The sequence below is a fragment of the Mustelus asterias genome, chromosome 13 (assembly GCF_964213995.1).
Source record: "Mustelus asterias chromosome 13, sMusAst1.hap1.1, whole genome shotgun sequence".
NCBI classification, from domain to species: Eukaryota; Metazoa; Chordata; class Chondrichthyes; order Carcharhiniformes; family Triakidae; genus Mustelus; species Mustelus asterias.
Genome location: NC_135813.1, coordinates 50,230,155 through 50,247,695, shown reverse-complemented (window position 1 = coordinate 50,247,695; position 17,541 = coordinate 50,230,155). Strand labels below are relative to the sequence as shown.

Here is a 17,541-nt window from a genome sequence, read left to right as displayed (position 1 = left end):
TAGCAGTAAGTTATATGGAGGGGATGGAAGTGAAGGCAGTGCAATGTACCTCCTGCAGGATGTTTGAGGTGAGGGACACCGTCAGTGTCCCTGCTGATTACACCTGTGGGAGGTGCACCCATCTGCAGCTCCTCCAAGACCGCGTTAGGGAGCTGGAGCTGGAGTTGGATGAGCTTAGGGTCATCAGGGAGGCAGAGAGGGCCATAGACACAAGCTTCAGGGATATAGTTGCTCCAGGGAATGAAAATAGATGGGTGACAGTGAGAGGGGCTGGGAGGAAGCAGTCGGTGCGGGGATCCCCTGTGGTCGTTACCCTTAACAACAAGTATTCCACTTTGGATACAGGTGAGGGGGGCGACCTACCAGTGGTAAGCCGCAGTGACCAGATCGCCAGCGCTGAGTCCGTCCCTGTGGCTCAGAAGGGAAAGGGGGAGAGCGGTAGAGCTATAGTTATTGGGGACTCGTTTGTTCGAGGGATAGATAGGAGGTTCTGTGGCAACAAGAGAGACTCACGGATGGTATGTTGCCTCCCGGATGCCAGGGTCCATGACATCTCCGACCGTGTCTTCAGGATTCTAAAGGGGGAGGGGGAACAGTCACAAGTCGTGGTGCACGTCGGCACCAAAGACATAGGTAAGAGAGGGGACGGGGATTTAAAACAGGAATTCCGGGAGCTAGGGTGGAAGCTGAGAGCCAGGACAAAACAGGTTGTCATCTCTGATATGTTGCCGGTGCCACGGGATAGCGAGTTGAGGAACAGGGAGAGAGTGCAGTTAAACACATGGATGCAGGGATGGTGTAGGAGGGAGGGTTTCAGCTATGTGGATAATTGGAACACTTTCTGGGGAAGGTGGGACCTGTACCAACAGGACGGGGTGCACCTGAACCAGAGGGGCACCAATATCCTGGGAGGGAAATTTGCTACGGCTCTTCAGCGGGGTTTAAACTAATTTGTCAGGGGGAATGGGAAAAGGAGTTGTAGTCTGGAGGTCAGTGAGTGTAGTGAGGTACTGGGAAGAGTATCATGGTCAAAGGTGGGTACCAGCAGACAAGAAGGTGGGTTGAAGTGTGTCTACTTCAATGCAAGGAGCATCCGAAATAAGGTAGGTGAACTTGGGGCGTGGATTGGCACTTGGGACTACGATGTTGTGGCCATTACGGAGACATGGGTAGAACAAGGACAGGAATGGTTGTTGGAAGTTCCGGGGTATAGATGTTTCAATAAGTGTAGGGTAGCTGGTAAAAGAGGTGGAGGAGTGGCACTGTTAATCAAGGAGAGTGTAACGGCTGCAGAAAGGCATTTCGAAGGGGATCTGCCTACAGAGGTAATATGGGCTGAGGTTAGGAATAGGAAAGGAGTGGTCACGTTGTTAGGAGTTTACTATTGGCCCCCAAATAGTAATAGAGATGTGGAGCAAGAAATTGCGAAGCAGATTATGGATAGGTGTGGAGGTCACAGGGTAGTTGTCATGGGGGACTTTAACCTTCCAAATATTGATTGGAACCTTTATAGGTCGAATAGTTCAGATGGGGCAGTTTTTGTGCAGTGTAAGCAGGAGGGGTTTCTGACACAATATGTGGATAAGCCGGCAAGAGGTGGGGCCACATTGGATTTGGTAATGGGAAATGAACCGGGCCAAGAGTTGGATTTGGTTGTGGGAGAGCACTTTGGAGATAGTGACCACAGTTCGGTGTCTTTTGTTATTGCAATGGAGAGGGAGAGGGCCATACGGCAGGGCATAGTTTACAATTGGGGGAGAGGTAATTATGATGCAATCAGGCGGGAATTAGGAAGCATAGGATGGGAACAAAAATTGTCAGGCAAAGGCACTAATGATAAGTGGAACCTTTTCAAGGAACAAATACTGTGTGTCCTTGATAGGTATGTCCCTGCCAGGCAGAGAGGAAATGGCCGAGTGAGGGAACCATGGTTCACAAAAGAGGTGGAATGCCTTGTCAAGAGGAAGAAGGAAGCGTATGTTAGGTTGAGAAAACAAGGTTCAGTTGGCTCGATGGAGGGTTACAAGTTAGCAAGAAATGAGCTGAAAAAGGGGCTTAGGAGAGCTAGGAGGGGGGCATGAGAAGTTCTTGGCGGGTCGGATCAAGGAAAACCGCAAGGCTTTTTACTCATATGTGAGGAATAAAAGAATGACCAGGGTGAGGTTGGGGCCGGTCAAGGACGGCAGTGGGAATTTGTGCATGGAGTCAGAAGAGATAGGAGAGGTGATGAATGAATACTTTTCTTCGGTGTTCACCAAGGAGAGGGGCCATGTTTTTGAGGAAGAGAGGGTGTCACAGGCTGATAGGCTGGAGGAAGTAGATGTTCGGAGGGAAGATGTACTAGCAATTTTGAATAAACTGAAAGTTGATAAGTCCCCTGGGCCTGATGAAATATATCCTAGGGGTCTTTGGGAGGCAAGGGATGAGATAGCAGAGCCTTTGGCATTGATCTTTGCGTCCTCACTGTCCACGGGGGTGGTGCCAGAGAACTGGAGAGTGGCGAATGTGGTTCCTCTGTTTAAGAAAGGGAATAGAAATGACCCTGGTAATTATAGGCCGGTTAGTCTTACTTCGGTGGTCGGTAAGTTGATGGAAAAGGTCCTCAGGGATAGGATTTACGACCATTTAGAAAGATGCAGCTTAATCCGGGATAGTCAGCACGGATTTGTGAAGGGCAAGTCTTGCCTCACAAATTTGATAGAATCTTTTGAGGAGGTAACTCAGTGCGTTGATGAAGGTAGTGTAGTTGATGTCATATACATGGATTTTAGTAAGGCGTTTGATAAAGTCCCCCACGGTCGGCTTATGAAGAAAGTAAGGATGTGTGGGAGAGAGGGAAGTTTGGCCGATTGGATAGGTAACTGGCTATCTAACAGAAGACAGAGGGTGGTGGTGGATGGAAAATTTTCGGACTGGAAACCGGTTACCAGCGGAGTGCCACAGGGATCAGTGCTTGGTCCTCTGCTATTTGTAATTTTTATAAATGACTTGGAGGACGGGGCTGAAGGGTGGTTCAGTAAATTTGCTGATGACACCAAGATTGGTGGAGTAGTGGATGAGGTGGAGGGCTGTTGTAGGCTGCAAAGAGATATAGATAGGATGCAGAGCTGGGCTGAAAAATGGCAAATGGAGTTTAACCCTGACAAATGCGAGATGATTCATTTTGGTAGGACAAATTTAAATGTGGATTACAGGGTCAAAGGTAGGGTTCTGGAGACTGTGGAGGAACAGAGAGATCTTGGGGTTCATATCCATAGATCTCTGAAGGTTGCCACTCAAGTGGATAGAGCCGTGAAGAAGGCCTATAGTGTGTTGGCGTTCATTAACAGGGGGTTTGAGTTTAAGAGCCGTGGGGTTATGCTGCAACTGTACAGGACCTTGGTGAGACCACATTTGGAATATTGTGTGCAGTTCTGGTCACCTCACTACAAGAAGGATGTGGAGACACTGGAAAGAGTGCAAAGGAGATTTACCAGGATGCTGCCTGGTTTGGAGGGTAGGTCTTATGAGGAAAGGTTGAGGGAACTTGGGCTTTTCTCTTTGGAGCGCAGGAGGTTGAGAGGAGACTTGATAGAGGTTTATAAGATGATGAGGGGGATTGATAGAGTGAACGTTCAAAGACTATTTCCTCGGGTGAATGGAGCGGTAACTAGGGGGCATAACTATAGGGTTCATGGTGGGAGATATAGGAAGGATGTCCGAGGTGGGTTTTTTACTCAGAGAGTGGTTGGGGTGTAGAATGGACTGCCTGCAGGGATAGTGGAGTCAGAAACTTTTGGAACATTTAAGAAGCTATTGGATAGGCACATGGAGTACTTCGGGATGATAGGGAGGAAATAGCTTGATCTGGGTTTCAGACAAAGCTCGGCACAACATCGTGGGCCGAAGGGCCTGTTCTGTGCTGTACTGTTCTATGTTCTATGTTCTAAATCTGTTCTAGGTCTTGCTGTATGAGTGCACAGGGCTCGTGGGCTCAGTTTGGGTTATGACAGGGTTACTCAGCTCCGTACCTCATTCAGCCTTGGCTCAAACAGAGGTGAGATAAGAGTGACTGCCCTTGACATCAAGGCAGCATTTGACCAAGTGTGCCATCAAGGAGCCCCAGCAAAGATGAAGTCAGTGGGAATCAGGGTCAAACTGGTTGGAGTCATACCTGGCACAAAGGAAGATGGTTGTGATGACTCAATGGCATTACTATCACTGAATCTCCCACTATCAACAGCCTGGGGATTACAACATTGTATATTTAACAATTCTAGACACTCGAGACAAATGATTGATTTGATTAAGTAATTATATTGGTCAATATGTTTGAAAGCATCATCACAATATTGAGCCTGAATTTGTGTAAACTCTCTCCCTTCTGACGTTAGGATCAGGTCCACGCGATGTGTCTGATGGATCGTCTTAAATCATCTCTTTAATTTCCATTGTTGCTTTCAACTTTTTCTTCTTTTATTTCCGGCTACACTTTCTTTGGAACAACCAGAAGCTCATCCTCTCCTGGAAAAGAGAGTAGGAACAGTTAGCTCGCAGTCCGTTGCAGGTTAGTGCCTCAGTGTAACAATACATGCAGCATCGAGCAGTTTCTTTCCGTCCTGTCCTTGCCCTTAACTCTCAGGGTTGTTCTGTCCTTTTAACGATATTTAGCCTCCATCCTGTCAAACGTGCAAAGCTTCAGATTTTTGCCTGTATTTCTTCCCTTGGACACCTGTGCTCGGACTATCTGACTAACGCCACCAGCAGAATTTGATTGGTGACTGTGAGTTCTACCATTTCAACCCCATGAAATGGAAGTGACCAGGAGATGGAGTCAGCTAAAATATAACAGGATTCAACTGGGATACAGATTTAAAGAAACACATGCAGTACCTTCCGGAACTACATCACAGTATTCCTCACACTCTTTCCGGGTGTAGAACTTGTTGCCGTTTCCTTGACACCCACTGTACTTGAAGGGAACACATTTACCAATAACCGAGTCAAATGCCCAGAGATCAACCATGGATTTGCACGGGCCAGCTTCTATCGGCAATCTACAGGCAGCTTTAAGAGAGAAACAAACTCGTGTTAGAGAGACGATCATTGAGGCAGAGGTAGCAGGCAGGCTGAGAATCTACAACATTGGTTAAAGACACAATTAGACTTGGCTGTGAAGCCTCTATTGTAGAATAGCCTTCTGAAATTTTCCATCAAGACACAGAAAGATGAACTGAGTACAAAATAATGATTGAGAATGATGTTCACTCGAAAGGAACTGTGTCATGTAATCCAGTCTTAGTTTCACTTTTGCTTGTGAGCAGAGCACACGCATACACAGCTCTGCTACTAATGTGCTTTTCAGACTTACACCTTTGTAAATATATTCCTATGTATCCCGTCCAAATAAATCAATGCACAATGCATCGACACAATCCCATATGAGTGGCTGGTATCATTATTAAAAGCATCACAATGCCCATTGGGAGCAACAGGGCAGAACTTGGAGGAAATATAATCTTCCCCCATCCAACCAGCATTAGTATTGTGCATCTTTTTCAATTGTTTGGAGCAGTTACTCCATCCATTCACTTGTAATGGATCCGCTCTGAGAAATACTGCACCCAAGAATGTGCACACATTGGTATACCATGACTGAGAGCACATAGGTTGGTGTATGCAGAGAGATATACACACAGACTGGCATACTGTAGTCCTCATTATAAGATTGACATGGATTCACCAGAAAGTGGTAAATGCTAATTTCCACCACAACATTTTCTCCTGTTTGACATGTCATTACATGCTGTGCGATTGTACTGTTGTCTGGTCCTGTATTTGAGGCTGCTTCCATTTTTAACTAAAATACAGAGGAATCCAAAGCTAGAGTTTTGGATGAGATTTTACATTACTTTTCATGCTGTTTTATTCACAAGGTTCGGCCGCATTTGGAGTGTTGTGTACAATTCTGGTCACCACACTACCAGAAGGATGTTGATGCATTGGAAATAGTGCAGAAAAGATTTACCAGAATGTTGCCTCATTTGAAGGATACAGGCAATGAAGAAAGGTTGATCAAACTTGAATTGTTTTCATTGAAGCGTCAGAAGATGAGGAGGGGACCTGAGAGAAGTTTACAAGATTGTGACTGTCTTGAATAGAGTGGATAGTCTTTTTCCCAGGGTCAAAGGGTCAATTACCCGGGGGCATAGGTTGAAAGTGAGAGGGAGAAAGTTTAAAAGAGATGTAAGGGGCAAGTTTTTCACACAGAGGGTGGTAAATGCAACTACAAAAGGTCGTGAATGTAGCCCAATCCATCATGCAATCCAGCCTCCCATCCATTGACTCTGTCTACAGTTCCTGCTGCCTCGGCAAAGCAGCCAGCATAATGAAGGACACGACGTACCCTGGACATCCTCATACAAAAGTCTGAGGTCACGTATCAACCGACTCGAGAACAGCTTCTTCCCTGCTGCTGTCAGACTTTTGAATGGACTTACCTTGCATTAGGTTGATCTTTCGCTACAACCCAGCTATGACTGTAACACTACATTCTGCACTCTTTCGTTTCCTTCTCTATCAATGGTATGTTTTGTCTGTATAGCACGAGAAACAATACTTTTCACTGTATGTTAATACATATGACAATAATAAATTAAATCAAATCAAAATGCCTGGAACACGCTGCTGGAAGCAAATTTTATACCAACGTTCAAGAGGCATCTGCATAGATACATGAATAGGCAGGGAATAGAAACACAGGAATGTACACACTGTAGAAACACGGGAATCTACACTCACTGTACAGAGGAATGTACACCCACTGTAGAAACACAGGAATATACAGACCGTAGAAATACAGGAATGTACACTCACTGTAGAAACACAGGAATATACAGACTGTAGAAATGCAGGAATGTACACTCCCTGTGGAACCACAGGAATGTACACACTAGAAACACAGGAATGTACACTCACTGTAGAAACACAGGAATGTACACTCACTGCAGAAACACAGGAATGTACACTCACTGTAGAAACACAGGAATGTACAGACTGTAGAAATGCAGGAATGTACACTCCCTGTGGAACCACAGGAATGTACACACTGTAGAAACACAGTAACGGACACACTGCGGAAACACAGGAATGTACACTCACCGTAGAAACACAGGAATGTATGCTCACTGCAGAAACACAGGAATGTACACTCACTGTAGAAACACGGGAATGTGCACACTGTAGAAGCACAGGAATGTACATTCACTGTAGAAACACAGGAATGTACACCCACTGTGGAAACATAGGAATATACAGACTGTAGAAATGCATAAATGTACACTCCCTGTGGAACCACAGGAATGTACACTCTGTAGAAACACAGTAATGGACACACTGTGGAAACACAGGAATGTACACTCACTGTAGAAACACAGGAATGAACGCTCACTGCAGAAACACAGGAATGTACACACTGTAGAAACACAGGACTGCACACACTGTAGAAACACAGGACTGCACACACTGTAGAAACACAGGAATGTACACACTGTAGAAACACGGGAATCTACACTCACTGTACAGAGGAATGTACACCCACTGTAGAAACACAGGAATATACAGACCGTAGAAATACAGGAATGTACACTCACTGTAGAAACACAGGAATATACAGACTGTAGAAATGCAGGAATGTACACTCCCTGTGGAACCACAGGAATGTACACACTAGAAACACAGGAATGTACACTCACTGTAGAAACACAGGAATGTACCCTCACTGCAGAAACACAGGAATGTACACTCATTCCTGGAGACTGTGGGAGGAAACCGGAGCACCCGGAGGAAACCCACGCAGACACGAGGAGAATGTGCAAACTCCACACAGACAGTGACCCAAGCCGGGAATCGAACCCAGGTCCCTGGAGCTGTGAAGCAGCAGTGCTAACCACTGTGCTACCGTGCCGCCCAATGTACACTCACTGTAGAAACACGGGAATGTACACAAGGCAGAAACACAGGAATGCACACACTGTAGAAACACAGGAATGTACACTCACTGTAGAAGCACAGGAATGTACACTCACTGTAGAAACACTGGAATATTCAGACAGTAGAAATGCAGGAATGTACGCTCCCTGTGGAACCACAGGAATGTACACACTGTGGAAACACAGGAATGTACACACTGTAGAAACATCAGAATGCACACTCACTGCAGAAACACAGGAATGTACACACTGTGGAAACACAGGAATGTACACTCACAGTAGAAACATAGGAATGTACACACTGTAGAAACATCAGAATGCACACTCACTGCAGAAACACAGGAATATACAGTCACTGTAGAAACACAGGAATATACACACTGCAGAAACACAGGAGTGTACACACTGCAGAAACACAGGAATGTACACACTGTCGAAACACAGGAATGTACACACTGTAGAAACACAGGAATTGTACACTCACTGGAAACACAGGAATGTACACACTGCAGAAACACAGGAATGTACACACTGTAGAAACACAGGAATGTACACATTGCAGAAACACAGGAATGTACACACTGTAGAAACACAGGAATGTACACACTGTAGTAAAACAGGAATATACACACTGTAGAAACACAGGAATGTACACACACTGTAGAAACACAGGAATGTACACTTGCTGTAGAAACACAGGAATATACACACTGTAGAACCACAGGAATGTACACTCACTGTAGATACACGGGAATGTACACAAGGCAGAAACAGAGGAATGTGCACACTGTAGAAACACAGGAATGCACACACTGTAGAAACACAGGAATGTACACTCACTGTAGAAACACAGGAATGTACACACTGTAGAAAGACAGGAATGTACACTCACTGTAGAAATATAGGAATGTACACACTGAAGAAACATCAGAATGCACACTCACTGCAGAAACACAGGAATGTACACTCACTGCAGAAACACAGGAATGTACACTCACTGTAGAAACACAGGAATGTACACTTACTATAGAAACATAGGAGTGTACACACTGTAGAAACACAGGAGTGTACACACTGCAGAAACACAGGAATGTACACACTGTAGAAACACAGGAATGTACACACTGTAGAAACACAGGAATGTACACACTGTAGAAACACAGGAATATACACGCACTGTAGAAACACAGGAATTGTACACTCACTATGGAAACACAGGAGTGTACACACTGTAGAAGCAGGAATGAGCACACTGCAGAAACACAGGAATGTGCACATTGCAGAAACACAGGAATGTACACACTGTAGGAAGACAGGAATGTACACACTGTAGGAAGACAGGAATGTACACTCACTGTAGAAACATAGGAATGTACACACCGTAGAAACACAGGAATGTACACATTGCAGAAACACAGGAATGTACACATTGCAGAAACACAGGAATGTACACACTGTAGGAAGACAGGAATGTACACTCACTGTAGAAACATAGGAATGTACACACCGTAAAAACACAGGAATGTACACTCACTGTAAAAATACAGAAATGTACACATACTGTAGAAACACAGAATGCACGCACTGTAGAAACACATGAATGTACACACTGTTGAAACACAGGAATGTACACACTGTAGAAACACAGGAATGTACACACTGTAGAAACACAGGAATGTGCACTCACTGTTGAAATACACGAATGTACACACGGTAGAAACACAGGAATGTACACTTGCTGTTGAAACACAAGAATGTACACACACTGTAGAAACACAGGAATGTACACTCGCTGTAGAAACACAGGAATGTACACTCACTGTAGAAACACAGGAGTGTACACCCACTGTGGAAATATAGGAATGTACACACTGTAGAAACACAGGAATGTGCACTCACTGTTGAAAAGAGGAAATAAAAACTTGCTGTTTGAGTTTGGGACGTGCAGTTGTGAGCCCTCATCTTATGGGCGGCACGGTGGTACAGTGGTTAACACTCCTGCCTCACAGCGCCAGCGATCAGGTCCGATTCCTGGCTAGGGTCACTGTTTGTGTGGAGTCTGCATGTTCTCCCCATGTCTGCGTGGGTTTCCTGCGGGTGATCCGGTTTCCTCCCACAGTCTGAAAGATGTGCTGGTTAGGTGCGTTGGCCATGCAAAATTCTCCCTGAGTGTACCCGAACAGGTGCCGAAGTGTGGGGATTTTCACAGTAGCTTCATTGCAGTGTTAATGGAAGCCTACTTGTGTCACTAATAAATAAACTTTGAAAGCTTTTAAAACTGATTAGCAGTCAGAGGGAAAACCGACAGCAGTGGAAAATTTGGCGGGAATTGGAAAATGAGTGCAACCAGAAAAGAATTATGGAAGGCCGGGAGCGTTATTTTAATACATTACCATATCATTAGTGAGCACGCCCTCTAAGAATCTTGGTGTTGGCTTCCCCCTGACTGGACTTGGAACAAGTGCTGAGGGGGGGCGGGGGGGGGGCGGGGGGTGGGTGGTGTTGGGGAGGTGTTGTTGGGGAGGCGTTTAAAAGGAGTGCCCCACTGCTTGCAAAGATTAACTTTCCCAGGGCAAGTGAATCAGAGCCAAGCTGCACAAGAGTACAGCCTGAATCACATGGGAAACAGAAATTGCTAAAGAGGCTCAATATTCAGTGCGATTTTACTGCCGGTGGTGGGATTCTCACCGGTTTTCTCACCAGTTTTCCCAACGGAACTGACACTTTGAAGAAATATGGGAAAATTCCACCTATTTTCTCACCCACGGTCCTGCAGGTCTGCAAACATTCGCGATCAGCTTTAAAATTGTTCCCGTTTCCAAGACAACCGCCATAATTAAACTTCTCACAAGTCATCGAGGTGTGGTTGTAATATAATCTCAGTTCAAGACCAAAGCAGGGACCAGCATCAGGTTTCAGTTGGCAGGATTCTTCAGATAAAGGAAAGTGACAAGATTAATTTATCAATGGATACATAAAACCTCTAAACCTCAAATCACATATCTGAGTCCAGATAAAGAGTCCAACCCTTACACTGCATAAGCCAGAAATCAGAATCAATCCTCACAGTTACTCTCACAGTGTTGTATAAAATATTTCACTGAGTGCTATATCCCATTCTGTTCACAGTAATATCACCCCAGTCTTGTACCCATTGTTGTACTCAGTACTGTATCCCATTCTGCTCACAATAATATCACTCGTCTCGTAAGCATTGTTGTACTCAGTACTGTATCCCATTCTGCTCACAATAATATCACTAGTCTTGTAAGCATTGTTGTCTTCAGTACTGTATCCCATGCTGTTCCCACCTGCACCACGTGTTCTGTTCATGAGTTGTCCAAAGGCAGATCCTTCCTCCTCTTCTTCTCCTAGTGCTCTCCGTGTACGATCCTTGTGCAGACAGAGAGGTGGAGTAAACATATCAGTAATCACATCATGATCAGAAATGTGAAGAATGTTTTGTCTAGTTTAAGCTCACAGAACCTTGGGATTCAGTTACACAATATACAATCTGGTGATAAAAAGCAGCTGTACATCTAATCAGAGCAGAAACAAACTTCATACAAACTTTGTTCGAATTTATTTCAGACAATTGGATGAAGGAATGTCTGAAACAAACACATTCAAATGCAAACAAACTATGTGATGTGTTCAGTTAAATGGGTTTTTACAGCACCGGTCCCTAGGATACCCCACTCAGTTCATCTCACTTCACTATTCCTGGTTTTCTTCTTTCGTCCTCTTAATGAAATAGAACAATCCCATATGCATTTTTAACAGCATTCTCACCTTGTCTTGTTACTTTTGAATATTTGTGTATATACAGCCCTTAGTGCCTGTTCCTTCGTCCTATTTAAAACTGTAATGTTTATTTCAGATTGCTTTTCTTCATTGTTCCTTCCACAATGTACTTTTCATGTTCTAAACTTCATCCAGTGTGTCTGCCCATTTCTCCAGTCTGCCTGTGTCCTCCTGAACACTGTTACTGTCCTCCTCAATTCATTTACAAATTTCATCCCATTGCAAACAGGGAAATGATGCCCTGAAAACCCAAGTTCAGTGATAAATCATCAGGAAGAGCGGAGATTCCAATACTAACCCCAACAGAACACCACACAGTCCTTCCTTCCAGTCTAAAAACACAGCCGTTCACCACCACTCTTTACTTTCTGACCCTTAGCCAATATTGTAGAAGAGAGGTTGAGGTGCCCGGACTCTGAGACAGATGCCGGAATTTTACCTCCTTACCCGCCCGAGGCCAATGGAGAATGCTGTCCTGTGAGCCTTTTCTTGCCAGTAAAATTCCGGCAAGGAGCTCTGAGCTCAATTCTCACTCCACAGCCAGGATCTTCCTTTCTGGAGACTAAATTCAGTGGTGAACGAGAAATTCAGCTTGATACCCAGGACAGCAGAACACGCGTCATCTTCCACTTTTCAACTCATCAATTATGCATCAGCAAGGAACCCGACAAATTGCATGGTGAGACAGGTAGTGATCGGACCGTCTCACGGTTAGGTCCTGGCATCACATTTAAACAGCATTTAGACAGACTTTCACTGAGTACAAACCAGGTGCAGTGGATAAGATGTCCACTATGACACCCAAACGGAAGCACATCCTACATCCCCACGTTCCAGTGAATCCTCCCTGGGGAAGCTCTTCCAGGCCATTGAGGAACAACATGAGGTCCTCTTTCCTCAGGATGGGAAGAGGTGGGTCACCCACCTGACTACACCTGGGAAGAGATCACCAGGGAGGTCAGTGCCTGTGGTCCCCAAAAGCGGAGTGGCCAGCAGTGCAGGAAACAGCTGAATGATCTCCTATTCCAACATGGGAAGATCCTCACTGCAGCCTCATACTCTTGTATGGGTCACAGGCAGTCTAAAAGTTCGAGCCACAGGAATGTCACACACAGTCAGCAGATGGAACATCAGCCATTTTAAGCTCTCCATCTTACATAAATTCCTGGACAAATCATTTACTGGGGAAAGCTCAGCAGTGACGTTAAGCAGTGACGTTAAGCATGTTGCCTTCTGAACTGTTCTTTCATCCACCGCGTTCATCGCCAATATTTCTGCAGCATAAAATTGCCAACAACAAAAAAGAGAGCATTCCAGCACTGGAGGGGGCACCCCTGAGATCCCTACCCTCTCACGCTTCATGGAACAGGCCGCAGAACTTGCAGGAGAGGAGAGAGATCGTTCCTGTGCAGAAAGCGAGATTGACCTCCCCAAACAAGTCAGTGAAGATGCATCCAGTATACATCGACAAGATATGGGAATGATTGCGAGTGATTCAAAATAAGTACTCCTGTTTGAGTGCTGTTGCGGGGAGCAGCCTACCTGGGGGAAGCAACAGTGGCCGTGCCTCCGGCGCAGAGTCCGGCCCAGCAGCTCAGAAGGGGAGGGAAAGGGAGGATGAGCAAACTGACCACAGCACCAGGGTACAGGGAGTGGGGGGAGAAAAAAAGAAATGTTGTAGAAATTGGGGATAGTACACTTTTGGATGCTGTTGGGGGGAACGACTTAGCAGGGGTAAGCCATGGTGTACAGGTCACTGGCTCAGAGTCTGTCCTTGTGGCTCAGAAGGGAAGGGGGGAGAGGAGTAGAGGATTAGTCATTGGGGACTCCATAGTTAGAGGGACGGATAGGAGATTCTGCGGGAACGAGAGAGACTCGCGGTTGGTGTGTTGCCTCCCAGGAGCCAGAGTCCATGATGTCTCGGATCGTGTTTTCGAAATCCTTAAGGGGGAGGGGGACCAGCCCCAAGTTGTGGTTCACATAGGCACTCAAGACATAGGTAGGAAAAGGGATGGGGATGTAAGGCAGAAATTCAGGGAGTTAGGGTGGAAGCTTAGGGCGAGAACAAACAAAGTTGTTATCTCTGGTTTGTTACCCGTGCCACGTGATAGTGAGGAGAGGAATAGGGAGAGAGAACAGTTGAACACGTGGTTACAGGGATGGTGCAGGAGGGAGGGTTTCAGATACCTGGACAATTGGGGCTCTTTCTGGGGTAGGTGGGACCTCTACAAACAGGATGGTCTGCACTTGAACCAGAGGGGTACCAATATCTTGCGGGGGGGGGGGGGGGGGGGGGTGGGGGGGGTTGGGGGGGGGGGGGGGGGGGGAATTTGCTAATGCTCTTCGGGAGGGTTTAAACTAATTCAGCAGGGGGATGGGTACCTGAATTGTAGCTCCAGTGTACAGGAGGTTGAGAGTAGTGAGGTCATGGATGAGGTTTCAGAGTCGCAGGAGTGGACTGGCAGGCAGGAAGGTGGTTTGAAGTGTGTATACTTCAACGCCAGGAGCATCCGGAATAAGGTGGGTGAGCTTGCAGCATGGGTTGGTACCTGGGATTTCGATGTTGTGGCCATCTCAGAGACATGGATAGAGCAGGGACAGGAATGGTTGTTGCAGGTTCCGGGGTTTAGATGTTTCAGTAAGTGCAGGGAAGGTGGTAAAAGAGGGGGAGGTGTGGCATTGTTAGTCAAGGACTGTATTACGGTGGCATGAAAGGACATTTGATGAGGACTCGTCTACTGAGGTAGTTTGGGCTGTGGTTAGAAACAGGAAAGGAGAGGTCACCCTGTTGGGAGTTTTTTATAGACCTCCGAAAAGCTCCAGAGATGTAGAGGAAAGGATTGCAAAGATGATTCTGGATAGGAGCGAAAGTAACAGGGTAGTTGTACTGGGGGACTTTAACTTTACAAATATTGACTGGAAAAGCTATAGTTCGAGTACTTTAGAGGGGTCAGTTTTTGTCCAATGTGTGCAGGAGGGTTTCCTGACACAGTACATAGATAGACCAACAAGAGGCAAGGCCACATTGGATTTGGTACTGGGTAATGAACCAGGCCAGGTGTTAGATTTGGAGGTAGGTGAGCACTTTGGTGATAGTGACCACAATTCGATTACATTTACCTGAGCAATGGAAAGGGATAGGTATATACCAAAGGGCAAGAGTTATAGCTGGGGGAAAGGAAATTATGATGCGATTAGGCGAGATTTAGGTGGCATAGGTTGGGGAAGGAAACTGCAGGGGATGGGCACAATTGTAATGTGGAGCTTGTTCAAGGAACAGCTACTACGCGTCCTTGATAAATATGTACCTGTCAGGCAGGGAGGAAGCAGTCGTGTGAGGGAACCGTGGTTTACGAAAGAGGTTGAATCTCTTCTGAAGAGGAAGAAGGAGACTTATGTTAAGGTGAGACGTGAAGGCTCAGTTAGGGCACTTGAGAGTTACAAGTTAGCCAGGAAGGACCTAAAGAAAGAGTTAAGAAGAGCCAGGAGGGGACATGAGAAGTCTTTGGCAGGTAGGATCAAGGAAAACCCTAAAGCTTTCTATAGGTATGTCAGGAGTAAAAGAATGACTAGGGTAAGATTAGGGCCAGTCAAGGACAGTAGTGGGAAGTTGTGCGTGGAGTCTGAAGAGATGGGAGAGGCACTAAATGAATATTTTTCGTCGGTATTCACACTGGAGAGGGACAGTGTTGTCGAGGGGAGTACTGAGATGCAGGCTGTTGGACTGGACGGGATTGAGGTTCAGAAGGAGGAGGTGTTAGCAATTCTGGAAAGGGTAAAAATAGATAAGTCCCCTGGGCCGGATGGGATTTATCCTAGGATTCTCTGGAAGGCTAAAGAGGAGATTGCAGAGCATTTGGCTTTGATCTTTGTGTCGTCATTGTCTACAGGAACAGTGCCAGAAGACTGGAGGAGAGCAAATGTTGTCCCCTTGTTCAAGAAGGGGAGTAGGGACAACCCTGGTAATTATAGACCGGTGAGCCTTACTTCTGTTGTGGGCAAAGTTTTGGAAAGGATTATGAGAGATAGGATTTACAATAATCTAGAAAGGAATAATTTGATTAGGGATAGTCAGCACGGTTTTGTGAAGGGTAGGTCGTGCCTCACAAATCTTATTGAGTTCTTTGAGAAGGTGACCAAAGAGGTGGATGAGGGTAAAGCGGTTGATGTGATGTGGTGTATATGGATTTCAGCAAAGCGTTTGATAAGTTTCCCCATGGTGAGCTATTGCAGAAAATACGGACACATGGGATTGCGGGTGATTTAGTGGTTTGGATCAGGAATTGGCTAGCTGTAAGAAAACAGAGGGTGGTCGTTGATGGGAAATATTCATCCTGGAGTTCAGTTACTAGTGGTGTACCGCAAGGATCTGTTTTGGGGCCACTGCTGTTTGTCATTTTTATAAATGACCTGGATGAGGGTGCAGAAGGATGGATTAGTAAATTTGCAGATGACACTAAAGTCGGTGGAGTTGTTGACAGTGCGGAGGGAAGTGGCAGGTTACAGAGGGAAATAGATAAGCTGCAGAGCTGGGCTGAGAGGTGGCAAGTGGAGTTTAATGCGGAAAAGTGTGAGGTGATTCACTTTGGAAGGAGTAACAGGAATACAGAGTACTGGGCTAATGGTAAGATACTTGTTAGTGTGGATGAACAGAGGGATTTGGGTGTCCACGTGCATAGATCCCTGAAAGTTGGCACCCAGGTTGATAGGGTTGTTAAGAAGGCATACGGTGTGTTAGCTTTTATTGGTAGAGGGATTGAGTTTCGGAGCCATGAGGTCATGCTGCAACTGTACAAAACTCTGGTGCGGCTGCACTTGGAGTATTGCGTACAGTTCTGGTCGCCGCATTATGGGAAAGATGTGGAAGTGTTGGAAAGGGTGCAGAGGAGATTTACCAGGATGTTGCCTGGTATGGTGGGAAGATCATATGAGGAAAGGCTGAGGGACTTGAGGTTGTTTTCGTTATAGAGAAGAAGGTTAAGAGGTGACTTAATAGAGGCATACAAGATGATCAGAGGATTAGATAGGGTGGACAGTGAGAACCTTTTTCCTCGGATGGTGATGGCTAACACGAGGGGACATAGCTTTAAATTGAGGGGTGAGAGATTTAGGACAGATGTTAGAGATAGGTTCTTTACACAGAGAGTGGTGAGGGCGTGGAATGCCCTGCCTGCAGCAGTAGTGGACTCGTCAACATTAAGAGCATTCAAATGGTTATTGAATAAACATATGGATGATATTGGAATCGTGTAGATTAGAGGGGCTTTAGCTTGGTTTCACTGGTCGGCGCAACATCGAGGGCCGAAGGGCCTGTACTGCGCTGTAATGTTCTAATGTTCTTGTGATCTTTGTGACCCTGCTCAATCAATCACTCATTCTCTCTTTTCTCTATTCCAGCAAGCAAAGGAGCAGGATGTCATCCGTTGAACACCGCAGGCCCAGCCCCAGACTATCTCTAAGGAGGAAGCAGAGGTATCCTCAGAGGAAGCACCATCACTGTGTTCACCTGCACCCATCCCCAGCATAGATACACAAACCTCAGTGGGACCTCATTCTAAAGGAGGCCTGGGTTCACAATCTGGTCACAGACACAGGTCCACAGCTGGCTGAGGTAGTGACAGCTGAGGCCTCTGACACTCAGAAGCCTGTTGAAGACCAGGCTCCTGCTGAGTCTGAATCTGATGATGAGCCTCTGGACTTGGCTTTTACAGACCTTTAACAGAGCTGCAGAAACTGGCAGGGGAACATCAGGCAGAGTTGTCAGAGT

At 45.9% G+C, this 17,541-nt stretch overlaps 1 protein-coding gene across 1 annotated transcript in view; it reads right to left on the bottom strand.

The window, feature by feature from the left end:
• Positions 1-4,276: 4,276 nt before the first annotated feature.
• The window catches only part of ambp (alpha-1-microglobulin/bikunin precursor), a 55,798-nt gene continuing 42,533 nt past the window's right edge, over positions 4,277-17,541 (bottom strand). The window contains exons 7-10 of the mRNA XM_078226738.1: positions 11,282-11,363; positions 10,733-10,900; positions 4,873-5,046; positions 4,277-4,503 (exon numbers count right to left, since the gene is read on the bottom strand). Coding sequence (XP_078082864.1) covers positions 4,466-4,503; positions 4,873-5,046; positions 10,733-10,900; positions 11,282-11,363 — 462 coding nt within the window. The 3' untranslated portion in view covers positions 4,277-4,465. The remainder of the gene's footprint in view (positions 4,504-4,872; positions 5,047-10,732; positions 10,901-11,281; positions 11,364-17,541) is intronic.